This window comes from Trachurus japonicus, chromosome 1 (assembly GCF_045865225.1).
Source record: "Trachurus japonicus isolate A0001 chromosome 1, Traja_1.0".
In the NCBI taxonomy this organism is placed as follows: domain Eukaryota; kingdom Metazoa; phylum Chordata; class Actinopteri; order Carangiformes; family Carangidae; genus Trachurus; species Trachurus japonicus.
In genome coordinates this window covers 10,105,137-10,121,942 of record NC_140907.1, presented here as the reverse complement: position 1 = coordinate 10,121,942, position 16,806 = coordinate 10,105,137, and the positions used below count along the sequence as shown (strand labels likewise).

The 16,806-nt window shown below is 40.3% G+C and overlaps 1 protein-coding gene across 3 annotated transcripts in view; it reads left to right on the top strand.

The window, feature by feature from the left end:
• LOC146991390 (nocturnin-like) overlaps positions 1 to 16,806 on the top strand; it is a 23,646-nt gene extending 6,840 nt beyond the window's left edge. For 2 of the 3 annotated variants that reach the window (XM_085767265.1, XM_085767346.1), the window contains 4 exons: positions 4,321 to 4,463; positions 4,559 to 4,733; positions 5,843 to 6,174; positions 15,770 to 16,806. In XM_085767265.1, the coding sequence (XP_085623391.1) occupies positions 4,329 to 4,463; positions 4,559 to 4,733; positions 5,843 to 6,174; positions 15,770 to 16,291 (1,164 nt within the window). In that variant the 5' untranslated portion in view covers positions 4,321 to 4,328 and the 3' untranslated portion in view covers positions 16,292 to 16,806. Of the gene's footprint in view, positions 1 to 2,113; positions 2,309 to 4,320; positions 4,464 to 4,558; positions 4,734 to 5,842; positions 6,175 to 15,769 lie in introns of those variants that run through there. The other variant, XM_085767184.1, reaches the window with a different exon arrangement.

Genomic DNA, 16,806 nt, shown 5'->3' with positions numbered 1-16,806 from the left:
ACACATATATATGTATTAATATATATACATAAAACACACACACAGTGAAGTGTTGTTCAGCCCGTTTGGACGTCAGTTGTGTGAGGTTTTTGTGGCAGATGATTTGCTTTCCTGTCTTCTACCTGCTTTAGAATGACACCATGCTGTAGAAATCACACACTTTGGCGTTGTGGTGTGTGATCTGTGGTTAAGAGTCTGTGCGCATACAGACGCCATGAGTCACCCTCAGATCGACACAGCTTCTCCTTTCTGCTTGTGCCGCTGAAATTCTCTGGAATATAAAATCATCTTCGCACGAGCTGCACTGAAGGAGCCAGGCAGAGACAACGATATGACTCCACATCACAACTCTTCTGATCACACATAATGGCAGATATTTGTGATGTTTATTTATATTCATAGAGAATCACAGTTTTCAAAAAAAAATGTCGATGAAGACAGCTCACACATGAACCTGCTCTCCATGATAGCTGCCATTAACGACAACAGAGTGTGAGGACAATAACCTCAGAGGGAAACTTGCACTTGACAGATATATATATATATACAGTACAGGCCAAAAGTTTGGACACAACTTCTCATTCAATGTGTTTCCTTTATTCTCACTGAAGGCACCAAAACTATGAATGAACACGTGGAATTAACAAAAAAAGTGTGAAATAACTGAAAACATGCCTTTTCTTCTTTGTCTTCTCTTTCTTCTTTTCTTCTTCCTCTCCTTATTCCTCCTCCTCCTCTATCTCTGCCCCCACCAATTCTAGTTTCTTCAAAGTAGCCACCCTTTGCTCTGATTACTGCTTTGCACACTCTTGGCATTCTCTTGATGAGCTTCAAGAGGTGAACCTGACCTGAAATGGTTTTCACTTCACAGTTGTGCCTTGTCAGGGTTCATTAGTGGAATTTCAGTGAGAATCTACAATGTAAATAGTCATGAAAATAAAGGAAATGCATTGAGTGTGTCCAAACTTTTGACCTGTACTGTATATATATATAATAATAATAGCCTTTCACTCAACCTGTGGCCTAGGACCTCCCCAAATGAAGTCAGAGGGGAAATGATCAGAGAAGACTTCTTTTGGGCTTTAATCTGACAGTGGAGTGAGTAAGACAGGAAAGTCAGAAAGTCAAAGGGCCACAGGTCAAACTTGAATCATTTAAATCGCAGATATAGCCTAGTAAAATGTTTATTTTTCAATCCATATCTATGCTTTCTTGTGTAGATTTATTTCTCCTTTTCAGGAAAATTGTTTCCACCTTCCATACATACAGCAAACAATCAAAAAGGACCACAGGAGTGTATCCTTGACCATATTACATACATTTACATGCATTCCCACATTTCATACACCCACAAATAAAACCCCACACCTTACCTAGTTTCCCACATTTACATATGCATTCCCCATGATTACATTCTTTTCATATATACTGCTAGATATAGTATTTACCCCTTCAAACTTCAAAAATGATTCAAATGAATCGATCCAATAACATCCAATGTTGAGATATTTCATTAAAAACACTAACTGTTGTGCTCTTTCAGTCTGGGCAGGTGTGGTCTCAAACTGCTGCTTCATGCTGTAGTTTTACAGTTCAGTAAACAACGTCGATCCAACCCTTTAAAATATCATAAACCTAATATGCAAGTTTGTAAAAGTCCATTGTGTTGTGGAAAATAACACCCAGCACTGACGCAACATTTAAAATCAACTGTAATCAGGCCGTGCGGCTGCTGTTACACCACGCACACTGAGGAAGTTATTGCAAGACAGTCAACAGACGTACGTTTTTATCTCTCTGATTGTCTTTTACAGATAACAGTTGTGTTGTTGCTCTATATTTGGAGTCAGGGAAGAGTGTGTCAGTCTCCTCATGAGTCTGTGTAATGAATCTATCAGTGATCTATCTGCCTCACACTCAGCTGGCGTGTGTGTGTGGGTGGCTGTGAGAGAGCAGCAGTGTATCCCTCTCTCTCTCACCAGCACATGACCTGTAATACTCCATATGGCCTGATGACGTCTCTACTTCCTAATCTCTCTCTCTCCCTCTCTCTCTGTCTGTCTCTCCACCTCCTCCCTGAGGTTTTAAAGGCGGCGGCGAGCAGACAGGAGTCAGATTTCTGCGTCTGCTCAGAGACAGCACGTGCCACCTTCTCTTGTTGAAGTGAAAACACTTTGAGCTAAGCTGCGAGGCTTTAATCTGCTGACAGCAGCATAGAGTATCTATCCGTCAGGGTGACAGTAGCGTCACGGAGAGACAGCGAGGACATTTTACTGAAGCACACAGTGGACAGTGATGGAGACTATGGGTAAGAGGCAGCTATTCCTCTTTTTGTAAGAGACATGATCATATTTAGACGGACAGTATGTATTCACAGTTATTTTAAGTGTACAGGTGGACGGTGGGTAATGTGTTTTATATTAGTATTTTTAAGGTTTGTCTTCATGTGTCAGGAGTTATTTGATTTGTGGATCACATCAGTGGTTAAACAGCAGCTCGTCTCTCTCCTGCTGTTATGGTTGTTGTGCAGAGGAGAAGCAGAAGAGGTCGGTCACCACCATCTGTATGACAGAGCTGAGATCAGTCTCAGTTTTGTGCACATGAGCATGCACAACATTTTCATTTTTTCTAAAAGTGTGGAGATTTGAGTATTACAAGCTGGAAAAATACAAATTCTCTGTGGAGAGACAGTATGACTCTAGATGGAATTTAATTGGTGATATTTGGTTTTAGAAAATGAAATTATGCATGTTATCTGATTTATACAAATCTTTGTGGTTTCTTCTGCGTTCTGGCTGTAAATGAGAAAAGTGGCTGTTTTCAACATTTCTGTTATATCATTATTAGTTATCTTATCATTATAATGTGTTACCTTCTGCAGCATTTGGAATTGAACAAGAGTGATGTTTCTTCTGCAGTTCGGAGTTCTCACAGACAGGCCACTAGAGTGCCAAACACTCATGGAGGTGGAAACCAGAGGAACAGATGGTGCCGGTGTGTTTGTGTGTGTGTTGGTGCATTTTATCAACACAGCCTCTCTAAACTGAAACTGAAAGTGCTGCACTAATGAAAACAGTGCCTGATTTACTTTTATTAAAACATACGGTTTAATCATATAAAGCTGCTGTAATCAACACTTCCCTCTGCTGTACATGGTGTTGTAGCATCTTTCAGTGAATCGTTTTGATTTTTAGGCTCCATAAACCTGTTGTTGTTCAGTAGGTGACATGTCCCTTGTCCCCACTTAAGCTGCAGGTTTAAACCACATCTACACAGTGGTGGAGACACACACACTGGGGCCTGTGGTGTTGCAAACCATTTACAGTCCACTCCTTTGTTCAAACTCAGATATTAATACACCCAAAGTCGCTGCAGAGCGTCGGCCTCAGCTGCATTAATGAATCAGGTCACACATGAGCAGACAGATGTTCTTTCAGGACAAAAGGTGAGCTGGGCTTTGGGCTTAATCATCCTGAGACCCCAGCAAACAAAAAAAAAACAGGGATTTGTCTCGGTTGCTGCTAAAGATGACCAAACAGCTGAGGAGCTCACTGCCTTTAATTATCAGAGCTGAATGTCAGCAAACATCCTCAGTAAATGAACTCAGGATGTAGAAAGACATGTAGGACAGGTGTCACTTTCCATTTATTTTATTTTTTTAATTTATTAGTTTATTTGAAAAGGGACAGTGTACATTAACGAAACATTGTAAAAACAAATGTAAATGTACCCGAGTTAGCTAAAAGGCTCATTTTCATCGGTAGTCCCTCTGCCTGAACACATTCTATACACAACTGAAAGACAATAACACACATCCACGATTGCATCATGATCTTATATAGGCTACTCTTAAAAAAAACCTGTATTGTTCACATTTTTGTTTGTTAACAAGCCATTTCTTGGCGTTGTATTGTGCTTGAATGAGTCGTATGTTGGAGACATTCTGATTGATGGTGGAACTGTTTTCCACTGATGTGATGGAGGAGAGAGAGGAGTAAGTCAGGAGAAGACACTGACTTACAGATGTGTGTTGGACGTCAGAACTTCTCTCTAGTCCAGTTCCTGCACCACAGACCCACACATGCTCACACAACTGTGCATCTGTCTTGAAGATATCAGTTTTCAGAGGGAGCAGAGAGTGTTTCCTGTGTGATCAGCTGACTCAGCATTTCCACTCACATCTTCGTGGCTCTTCATTGTCTTGTAGCTTCACGTTTCCTCTTTTGTGGTGTGCAGCTTTAATGTGTCGCTTCGCTCTCACCTCTTGTTTCCAGTCACAGATGTTGTGTTTTCACAGCCCTGTGTGTTTTTCCTCCTCAGTGTGTCCGATGGGTGGAGGAGCCACCAGGCTGTACAGCTCTGTGACCCAGGCCCTCAACAGCACCGCTCCTCTCCCCCTCCCCCCATCACACCTGGACCCCCACCAGCCTGCAGACACAAACCTGGATCCGGATTTCTTCCAGGTGAGAGCTCCTCTTCTACTCATGCTGCAGTTTGTGTTGCATCTTGTCCCCGCACAGAAATGAAATAACCAGTGTCCTGTCTGTCTGTCCTGTAGGAGCAGAGGGGGTCCTCTGTGTGTCCCCTTGATCCAGTGGACCTGCTTCGACAGTGTGAGGAGGCCCTCAGGGACAGGCCTCCTCGCTTCCACAGGAATTTTCTTCATCTTTATAATGGAGACAGTGCCCCCAGCAGCCCCATCAGGGTGATGCAGTGGAACATACTGGCCCAAGGTGAACTATATTCCTCATTTATCACATCACACTGAACCATACACTCATACAGATTGGAAATTATTAATAATAAAAATCAAATAAATAGAGGATGTGATTTTAGAACAGCTGGAGATAGCAGCTTTTATTATTCCCTGCTTATCTGCTGCCATTCATCTTTAAGGAAGTTCAATGCAATGTGGAAGTGGGTGCTCGTAGTGATGAAGTGATTATAACCCAGCTCTGCAGTTCAGCTCACATCTACTGGTCTAGTGTCTTTCCAGTTAGTCAGTCTATTCAACAACAAAAAATATTTGCAGATTAAAGTGACAGCACTTTTACCTCAATATCCAATAGCGACCAAGAACAGGTTGTCAAAGTTAACTATTAGTTAAGCTAGCTGGTGGAACTAAGATCCTACATTAATGTTTCTACTAAATCTTGTTGTTCACCATCAAAGATGTAGTTGATGAATAGAATAGAATAGAATAGAATAGAATAGAATAGAATAGAATAGATCTTTATTGTCCACCTGGGGTGGAAAATTGTCTTCGACTCACCATATTAAACATAACAGCACAAATTACTACTAAGGCAGGACCTTTTTATTTTTTGGGCTGTGTGGATGCAAAATTTTGTTCCAACAAACTAAGAGCACACAGTTTGACCAATCAGCTGTCAGAAGACTGAGATGAGTTGATTAAAAGAGTCAGGTCTGGTGTGCTGCTGCTTGGTTGGAAAGAAAACCTGGAACAGTTTGCCCACACCTGATCTAAGTGAACATAAAACACAGTGACATAAAACAGATTTGTAGCTCAGACGTTGGTGGACAGCAGGACAGAGCTGACAGCACAGTGAATGCTGGTGTCAAGTTCGTCATGTCACTAGGAAAATGACTCCAGGTAAATGCAAAACAGAGCCAATGAGCAATTCCAAAGTCCTACCTAAAAGTTGTTTCACTGTTCCTAAGTGGATGTAAAAAAAATCCATGAATACTTCAGGGTTTTGTTTCTCAGCATGAACATGTCCAAAATAGTAGAAAGGACGATATCCTGATCAAAAACCTGACAGCTATTGTTGTGTTAAACTGCATTCTAAAGCCAGATGTCCTTTCTCCTCCTGTCCCTCAGCTCTGGGTGAGGGACTTGACAGTTTTGTCCAGTGTCCCGTGGAGGCCCTCAGCTGGTCCCACAGGAAGTATCTCATCTTAGAGGAGATCCTCACCTACCGGCCTCACATCCTGTGCCTGCAGGAGGTGGACCACTACTACGACACCTTCCAGCCGGTGCTGGCGGGTCTGGGCTACAGCAGCAACTTCTGCCCCAAGCCATGGTCGCCCTGCTTGGACGTGGAGGGCAACAACGGCCCCGACGGCTGCGCGCTGTTCTACGATCAGTCCAGGTTCGAGCTCCTGGACAGCGTGAACATACGACTGTCCGCCATGAGGATCCCAACCAATCAGGTGGGTGAGATTCCACCCTCTTCCTGTAAAATGAATGCATGAATTTTATTTCGAACATATCTAAAATAAATCAAATTAAACATTTAAGTAGGGGATATGGGGACAAGTCTTATTTCTCCAATCAGAAACATGCTAAATAAAGTTGTTTTGGAGGTATGAAAGTAGCTTTTTTCATGAGCTGTATATTTGTCATACTGTCCTGAACGTTTGTATGAATGAATCCAAACTTACCAAGTTTGAATCACTGTTTTGTTGCCTATTGAATGATATGGTTAGCATGTTTGAATGTCACTGTGTGTAGCTAGCACATGAGGTTTCGTCATGGCTGATGGGTGGGGACGGTTGCAACAACTTCTTGCAGCCATATCAAAACAGACCACACAATAGTTTTGTTTTTGAATTTCAAGAATTTATTTTAAATCTGCAAGTGCATAAGCAAACATATATGTATAAAATTAAACATTTCTAGCTCAAAATAGGCACAATTTATCTCTCATGATGAACAGAACAGCCAATTAGACCATGAGAGACTGATGCTAAAGATAAACAAAATGATTTCCAAAAATAACTTTTTGTAACTATTGTTGTTCTATGGGACAAAAAAGTTACATTTATTTGATGCCATATAGTGAATAAATCATCTAAAAGTAGAATACATGTTTAATTAAAATATTTTGTGTTGCAAAATTGTTCCATTCTTCTTGTCTCACACTGAGCTATTGAGTTTTAATACCAGCAGTAACATCTGCACATTGATTCAAGGCCTACTGTATGTTCTACACGAAACAAACCTCCAACTGTCAATATTACTACCAAATAAATAAATAATACTATATTATTATTGTAAAACAATGTATATTTTAGCAACACTATGCTTATGAGACAAAAAGCAAAAGTTAATGAGTGAAATTTAATGTGTTTTATATGTTGCAACCGTCCCTGATCCATCCTCAGGTTTGGGGTCAGTTGCAACATCTGAATTCTTCCATTCAAACAGAAATTGTGATTGATGTGTCATATGTAACCATCTGTAAATGACTGCGGTCAAATGAGCCGTCGTTCGTCTTCGCGGAGTCAAGCCAGCCGCACAAACATTTTAAAGGGATAGTTCACCCTAGAATGATATTTCGCTCATTATCTACTCACCCTCATGTGGACTAAGGGCTGGAAGAAGTTTCAGAGTCCTCCGTCCCTTCTCTGAGTTACAGGGGGTCTTGGTGTAGCAGTGCATGTCCATATAACGGTTGTAAAGGGACACCAGAGCTCTTCGTAAAAAAACACACACACCTTTAACTGCGCCCGTATCATAGAACTTACGGCGAATGCTCCGAGTCCACCGGCAAAGCTAGCGCTAGTTTAGAACCAAGCGAGATGACTTCCGGTTTTCAAAATAAGACGAGGATAATACGAAGGCAATCGAGGTGTGTGTGTGTGTGTGTGTGTGTGTGTGTGTGTGTGGTGTGTGTGTGTGTGTGGCAGGGCCTAATGAATTTTAAACAGGAAAAAGGCCTTATACTCCATTTTTACTGTACAATAACGACACTTTGGTCCATAAGTTCAGGCAATGGTTGGTACAGTTGACTTCAGGACCACCCTGACTACTCCCTCACTCAATATCAAACGTTTTTACTGTATCATTTTGGAGAAATTAAGCCTCAAAGCTGCATTTTTTGCTTTTTTAAAACATGACAAAAAGGTCTAATACTCCATATTTACTGTACAATAACAGCACTTTGGTCCATAAGTTCAGGCAATGGTTGGTACAGTTGACTTCAGGACCACCCTGACTACTCCCTCACTCAATATCAAACGTTTTTACTGTATCATTTTGGAGAAATTAAGCCTCAAAGCTGCATTTTTTGCTTTTTTAAAACATGACAAAAAGATCTAATACTCCATATTTACTGTACAATAACAGCACTTTGGTCCATAAATTCAGACAAAGGTTGGTACAGTTGACTTCAGGATCATCCTGGCTACTTCCTCAGTCATTATCAAACATTTTTACTGTATCATTTTGGAGAAATTAAGCCTCAAAGTTGCATCTTCAGCTTCTTTTAAACAGGAAAAAATGCCCTATACTCAATTTTTACTGTACAATAACGACACTTTGGTCCATAAGTTCAGGGAAAGGTTGGTACAGTTGGCTTCAGGACCACCCTGACTACTCCCTCACTCAATATCAAACGTTTTTACTGTTTTTTACTGTATCATTTTGGAGAAATTAAGCCTCAAAGTTGCATTTTTTGCTTTTTTAAAACATGACAAAAAGGTCTAATACTCCATATTTACTGTACAATAACAGCACTTTGGTCCATAAGTTCAGACAAAGGTTGGTACAGTTGACTTCAGGATCATCCTGGCTACTTCCTCAGTTATTATCAAACATTTTTACTGTATCATTTTGGAGAAATTAAGCCTCAAAGTTGCATCTTCAGCTTCTTTTAAACAGGAAAAAATGCCCTATACTCAATTTTTACTGTACAATAACGACACTTTGGCCCATAAGTTCAGGGAATGGTTGGTACAGTTGGCTTCAGGACCACCCTGACTACTCCCTCACTCAATATCAAACGTTTTTACTGTATCATTTTGGAGAAATTAAGCCTCAAAGTTGCATTTTTTGCTTTTTTTTTAACATGACAAAAAGGTCTAATACTCCATATTTACTGTACAATAACATCATTTTGGTCCATAAGTTCAGGCAATGGTTGGTACAGTTGATTTCAGGACCACCCTGGCTACTCCCTCACTCAATGTCAAACATTTTTACTGTATCATTTTGGAGAAATTAAGCCTCAAAGTTGCATTCTTAGCTTTTTTTAGAGCAGCATTTTTAAACAGGAAAAAAGGCCTAATACTCCACATTTACTGTACTGTAACATCACTGTGGTCCATAAGTTCTGACAATGGTTGGTACAGTTGACCTCAGCACCACCCTGACTACTCCCTCACTCAGTATCAAACATATTTACTGTATCATTTTGGAGAAATTAAGCCTCAAAGTTGCATTTTTAGCTTTTTTTAAACAGGAAAAAAGGCCTAATACTCCATTTTTACTGTACAATAACGACACTTTGGTCCGTAAGTTCAGGCAATGGTTGGTACAGTTGACTTTAGGAGCATCCTGGCTACTTCCTCAGTCAGTTTAAAACATTTTTACTGTATCATTTTGGAGAAATTAGGCCTCAAAGTTGCATCTTCAGCTTCTTTTAAACAGGAAAAAATGCCCTATACTCTGTATTTACTGTACTATAACATCACTTTGGTCCATAAGTCCAGGCAATGGTTGGTACAGTTGACTTCAGGACCACCCTGACTACTCCCTCAGTCAATATCAAACATTTTTACTGTATCGTTTTGGAGAAATTAAGCCTCAAAGTTGCATTTATTGCTTTTTTTTTTTTTTAAGGAAAAAAGGCCTTATACTCTGTATTTACTGTACTATAACATCACTTTGGTCCATAAGTTCAGGCAATGGTTGGTACAGTTGATTTCAGGACCACCCTGGCTACTCCCTCACTCAATGTCAAACATTTTTACTGTATCATTTTGGAGAAATTAAGCCTCAAAGTTGCATTTTTTGCTTTTTTTAAACATGACAAAAAGGTCTAATACACAATTTTTACTGTACTGTAACATCACTTTGGCCCATAAGTTCAGGCAATGGTTGGTGTAGTTGACTTCAGGACCATCCTGACTACTCCCCCACTCAATATCAAACATTTTTACTGTATCATTTTGGAGAAATTAAGCCTCAAAATTGCATTTTTAGCTTTTTTTGAACACGAAAAAAGGCAGAATACTCCACATTTACTGTACTGTAACATCACTATGGTCCATAAGTTCTGACAATGGTTGGTACAGTTGACCTCAGCACCACCCTGACTACTCCCTCACTCAGTATCAAACATTTTTACTGTATCATTTTGGAGAAATTAAGCCTAGAAGTTGTCTTTCCTTCGTTTGTTTTGCACTGGAAAAGCTCTCTCATTTTAGAGAAATTAAGCCTCTAAATTAGAATAAATACTGAGCATAAGGCCTCTTTCTATGTAAAAATGGAACTGTATAGCTGAATTTCTCTAAAATGATGCAGGAAAAATGCTTAATAGTGGATCAGTGGGTAGTAAGGATGGTCCTGGAAACAACTTTATCAACTTTTGTCAAAAATTATGTATCATAGGGATTTTACATTTGCGTGAATATTGAGCAAAATTAATGGATTAATTTCTCAAAAATTATACAGTCCAAATACTTGATACTGCATGGATGAGTAGTCAGGGTATTCCCGAGGTCAACTACACTAACCACTGTCAGAACTTTAGGCCAAAGTGATATTACTGTACAGTAAATATGGAACATTAGGCTTTTCAGTGCAAAACTAATTTTTTTTTTTTTTTCTTTTTTACAAATTTGAGGCTTAATTTCTCCAAAATGATACAGTAAAAATGTTTGATATTGAGTGAGGGAATAGTCAAGATGGTCCTGAAGTCAACTGTACCAACCATTGTCCGAACTTATGCACCAAAGTGATGTTATTGTACAGTAAATATGGAGTATTAGATCTTTTTGTCATGTTTAAAAAAAGCAAGAAATGCAACTTGGAGGCTTAATTTTTCCAAAATTATACAGTAAAAATGTTTGATAATGACTGTGGAAGTAGCCAGGGTGGTCCTGAAGCCAACTGTACTAAGTGTTGACCGAACTTATGGACCAAAGTGATGTTATTGTGCAGTAAATATAGAGTATATAAGGCATTTTTTCCCTTAAAAAAAAGCAGAAAATGCAACTTTGAGGCTTAATTTTTCCAAAATGATACAGTAAAATTGTTTGATATTGAGTGAGGGAGTAGTCAGGGTGGTCCTGAAGTCAACTGTACTAAGTATTGACCGAACTTATGGACCAAAGTGATGTTACTGTACAGTCAATATGGAGTATTAGACCTTTTTGTCATGTTTTAAAAAAGCTCGAATGCAACTTTGAGGCTTAATTTCTCCAAAATGATACAGTAAAAATGTTTGATATTGAGTGAGGTAGTAGTCAGGGTGGTCCTGAAGTCAACTGTACCAACCATTGCCTGAACTTATGGACCAAAGTGATAGTACAGTAAATAAAGAGTATAAGGCCTTTTTTCCTTCACAAAAAAATCCAAAAATGCAACTTTGAGGCTTAATTTCTCCAAAATGATACAGTAAAAATGTTTGATAATGACTGAGGGAGTAGTCAGGGTGGTCCTGAAGTCAACTGTACAGACCATTGTCCGAACTTATGCACCAAAGTGATGTTATTGTACAGTAAATATGGAGTATTAGATCTTTTTGTCATGTTTAAAAAAAGCAAGAAATGCAACTTGGAGGCTTAATTTTTCCAAAATTATACAGTAAAAATGTTTGATAATGACTGTGGAAGTAGCCAGGGTGGTCCTGAAGCCAACTGTACTAAGTATTGACCGAACTTATGGACCAAAGTGATGTTATTGTGCAGTAAATATAGAGTATATAAGGCATTTTTTCCCTTAAAAAAAAGCAGAAAATGCAACTTTGAGGCTTAATTTTTCCAAAATAATACAGTAAAATTGTTTGATATTGAGTGAGGGAGTAGTCAGGGTGGTCCTGAAGTCAACTGTACTAAGTATTGACCGAACTTATGGACCAAAGTGATGTTACTGTACAGTCAATATGGAGTATTAGACATTTTTGTCGTGTTTTAAAAAAGCTCGAATGCAACTTTGAGGCTTAATTTCTCCAAAATGATACAGTAAAAATGTTTGACAATGACTGAGGGAGTAGTCAGGGTGGTCCTGAAGTCAACTGTACCAACCATTGCCTGAACTTATGGACCAAAGTGATAGTACAGTAAATAAAGAGTATAAGGCCTTTTTTCCTTCACAAAAAAAATCCAAAAAATGCAACTTTGAGGCTTAATTTCTCCAAAATGATACAGTAAAAATGTTTGATAATGACTGAGGGAGTAGTCAGGGTGGTCCTGAAGTCAACTGTACAGACCTTTGCCTGAACTTATGCACCAAAGTGATGTTACTCTACAGTCAATATGGAGTATTAGACCTATTTGTGGTCTTTAAAAAAAGCTAAGAATGCAACTTTGAGGCTTAATTTCTCCAAAATGATACAGTAAAAATGTTTGATATTGAGTGAGGTAGTAGTCAGGGTGGTCCTGAAGTCAACTGTACCAACCTTTGTCTGAACTTATGGGCCAAAGTGTCGTCATTGTACAGTAAAAATTGAGTATTTGAGCTTTTCCAGTGCAAAATAAACAAAGAAAATTCAAATTTGAGGCTTAATTTCTCCAAAATGATACAGTAAAAACGTTTGATATTGAGTGAGGAAGTAGTCAGGGTGGTCCTGAAGTCAACTGTACCAACCATGGCCTGAACTTACGGACCAAAGTGATGTTGTTGTGCAGTAAATATAGAGTATAAGGCCTTTTTTCCTTCAAAAACAAAAATCAAAAAATGCAACTTTGAGGCTTAATTTCTCCAAAATGATACAGTAAAAATGTTTGATAATGACTGAGGGAGTAGCCAGGGTGGTCCTGAAGTCAACTGTACCAACCATGGCCTGAACTTATGGACCAAAGTGATGTTATAGTACAGTAAATAAAGAGTATAAGGCCTTTTTTCCTTCAAAAAAAAAAAAAATCCAAAAATGCAACTTTGAGGCTTAATTTTATGGGCTTAACTTATGGGCCAAAGTGTCGTTATTGTACAGTAAAAATTGAGTATAGGGCATTTTTTCCTGTTTAAAAGAAGCTGAAGATGCAACTTTGAGGCTTAAAGGACAATTCCGGGCGAATTCAACTCTGGGGTGTATTTTCATATCATTTTAGGTCTAAAAGAATGAATCTGAAGATTTTCAGTTTAATCGCTCCTGTTTTGCGGTAGTTGCATCTGTCCCCGCGTCCCCACGGCAGCAATGAATGGGAGTGGATGTAAGTTCCGCTGTTTAGGCTGTTTCCAGCCCTCAAAGCCGCAATTTTTTTCCACAGACAGCGTCAGATGGCTACTCAAACATGCACCGAGAAGTTTAATTACTTCAAGCAAGCCGGCATGTTTGTAAAACTAGATCTAATTCAAAGTCTCCCGGAGTCTCGCGCGAGCCCGAAGTTGCAGTGCTGGTGTATTCAGGCGCAGTCGGAGCTACCATTTGTGTCATAAACACAAGAATATCAACTCTTTACTTGCTTGAAGTGTACATTTTTTTCCACAGACAGCGTCAGGTGGCTACTCAAACATGCGCCGAGAAGTTTTTTTTACTTGAAGCAAGTAAAGAGTTGATATTCCTGTGTTTATGACACAAACGGTAGCTTTTCCCACTGCACCTGAACACACCGCGCACGGCAACTGGGTCTCGCGCGAGACTCCGGGAGACTTTGAATTAGATCTAGTTTTACAAACATGCCGGCTTGCTTGAAGTAAATAAACTTCTCGGTGCATGTTTGAGTAGCCATCTGACGCTGTCTGTGGAAAAAAATTGTGGCTTTGAGGGATGTAAACAGCCTAAACAGCGGAACTTACATCCACTCCCATTCATTGCTGCCGTGGGGACGCGGGGACAGATGCAACTACCGCAAAACAGGAGCAATTAAACTGAAAATCTTCAGATTCATTCTTTTAGACGTAAAATGATATGAAAATACACCCCAGAGTTGAATTCGCCAGGAATTGTCCTTTAATTTCTCCAAAATGATACAGTAAAAATGTTTGATAATGACTGAGGAAGTAGCCAGGATGATCCTGAAGTCAACTGTACCAACCTTTGTCTGAACTTATGGACCAAAGTGCTGTTATTGTACAGTAAATATGGAGTATTAGACCTTTTTGTCATGTTTTAAAAAAGCAAAAAATGCAGCTTTGAGGCTTAATTTCTCCAAAATGATACAGTAAAAACGTTTGATATTGAGTGAGGGAGTAGTCAGGGTGGTCCTGAAGTCAACTGTACTAAGTATTGACCGAACTTATGGACCAAAGTGATGTTACTGTACAGTCAATATGGAGTATTAGACCTTTTTGTCGTGTTTAAAAAAAGCTTGAATGCAACTTTGAGGCTTAATTTCTCCAAAATGATACAGTAAAAATGTTTGACATTGAGTGAGGTAGTAGTCAGGGTGGTCCTGAAGTCAACTGTACCAAACATTGCCTGAACTTATGGACCAAAGTGATGTTATAGTACAGTAAATAAAGAGTATAAGGCCTTTTTTCCTTCAAAAAAAAAAAAAAAAATCAAAGAATGCAACTTTGAGGCTTAATTTCTCCAAAATGATACAGTAAAAACGTTTGATATTGAGTGAGGGAGTAGTCAGGGTGGTCCTGAAGCCAACTGTACCAACCATGGCCTGAACTTATCGGCCAAAGTGTCGTTATTGTACAGTAAAAATTGAGTATAGGGCATTTTTTCCTGTTTAAAAGAAGCTGAAGATGCAACTTTGAGGCTTAATTTCTCCAAAATGATACAGTAAAAATGTTTGATAATGACTGAGGAAGTAGCCAGGATGATCCTGAAGTCAACTGTACCAACCTTTGTCTGAACTTATGGACCAAAGTGCTGTTATTGTACAGTAAATATGGAGTATTAGACCTTTTTGTCATGTTTAAAAAAAGCAAAAATGCAGCTTTGAGGCTTAATTTCTCCAAAATGATACAGTAAAAACGTTTGATATTGAGTGAGGGAGTAGTCAGGGTGGTCCTGAAGTCAACTGTACCAACCATTGCCTGAACTTATGGGCCAAAGTGTCGTTATTGTACAGTAAAAATGGAGTATAAGGCCTTTTTCCTGTTTAAAATTCATTAGGCCCTGTTAGGTGTAATCACACACACACACACACACACACACACACACACACACACACACACACACACACACACACACACACACACACACACACACACACACACACACACACACACACACACACACCTCGATTGCCTTCGTATTATCCTCGTCTTATTTTGAAAACCGGAAGTCATCTCGCTTGTTCTAAACTAGCGCTAGCTTTGCCGGTGGACTCGGAGCATTCGCCGTAAGTTCTATGATACGGGCGCAGTTAAAATGTTTGTGCGGCTGGCTTGACTCCGCGAAGACGAACGACGGCTCATTTGACCGCAGTTGTAAATGGTATGGCTAATTAGCAGACACATGTAGGCCTAAGATTAATATGTAAAAGTTTGGTGAGTGTAGTCCAAAATTGTCTCTGAGTAACTGAGAAAGCAGTAAAAAGTGTTGCAACTGTCCCCACTCCCAGTCACCCCATCATCAAATCCTAATACAAGTTCGAAAAAATGAGTAGGAAGAAATACAAAAGAAGAAAATTGGAAAAAAAAAAAGCTGCTTAAAAAACACACCTCTAGGGCGGTGCGTGGCGCAGTGGTTAAGGCGGCCGCCGGTTCGAGGCTACAGTCCTCAACGCAGGCGTCCCCGGTTCGAATCCCGCATCAGGCAGACCTTTCCTGCATGTCATTACCCCTCTCTCTGCCTCCCCCTTTCCTGTCTATCTATACTGTGTTCTATCTATACTGTGTTCTATCAAATAAAGGCAAAAAACGCCACACCTCTAACATGCTGCTCTCCTGCCACCACAGGTCGCCATAGTAACAATGCTTCGTTGCCGGAGAACGGGGAGATGCGTGTGCGCCGCAGTGACCCACCTGAAGGCGCGCTCCGGCTGGGAGTGGCTCCGCAGCACGCAGGGCTCGGATCTCCTGCGACACCTCCAGAGCCTGGTCCAGAAACACACGGGCCGTCCCGCCGGCGACCCCAGCTCCGACATTCCTCTGCTCATATGCGGAGATTTCAACGCGATCCCATCCGAGGAGGTGTACCGACACTTCATCACATCGCCGCTCTGTCTGGACTCGGCCTACAAGAAGCTCAGCAAAGACGGACTGACGGAACCGGAGTACACCACCTGGAAGATCCGGCCCACGGGGGAATGTTGCACGACCCTGGACTACATCTGGTACAGCCAGGACACGCTCAGGGTGGACTCCGTGTTGGACATGCCCACGGAGGAGCAGATCGGACCAAACAGGCTTCCGTCCTTCAGCTATCCCTCTGACCACCTCTCTCTGGTCTGCGACTTCAGCTTTAAGGAGAAAGAGTGAGAAGAAGTCGGAGAACCGGCGCTAAAGAAGGGACGAGTTTGACTTTCTGGTTGGCTACGCTCCACCAGCAGGTGTGTGGACAAGACGCCGCCGCCTCTTGAGTGGAACAGTGAGGACGAGGACGAGGACAGGAGGCCAAGGAACTGAAGTGAGAAGAGGAAAAGCCAGGTAACTCATGGCGGTCAAGTTGCAATGATGCAATCTACCTCCCCGAACTCTAATAACACTGTGCTCATGTGTGTTTTCTACACCATGCTCCCGTCCTGCCCCCCCCCCCCCCCCCTCCCTCATCTACACTCAACACAATTTGCACAGTGAAACTAATAAATAAGATTTGATCTGTTTTGTTTTTATTAGTTGACAATAATAATAATAATAATAATAATAATAATAATAATAATAATAATAATAATGATAAGATCAAACTGTGTTTAATTGAAAATGTAGTAAATGTTGTGCTTCAAGCTGCCAATGTACTACAGAGTGACTGAGAATAAAGTGTTTCTGCTGCTCAG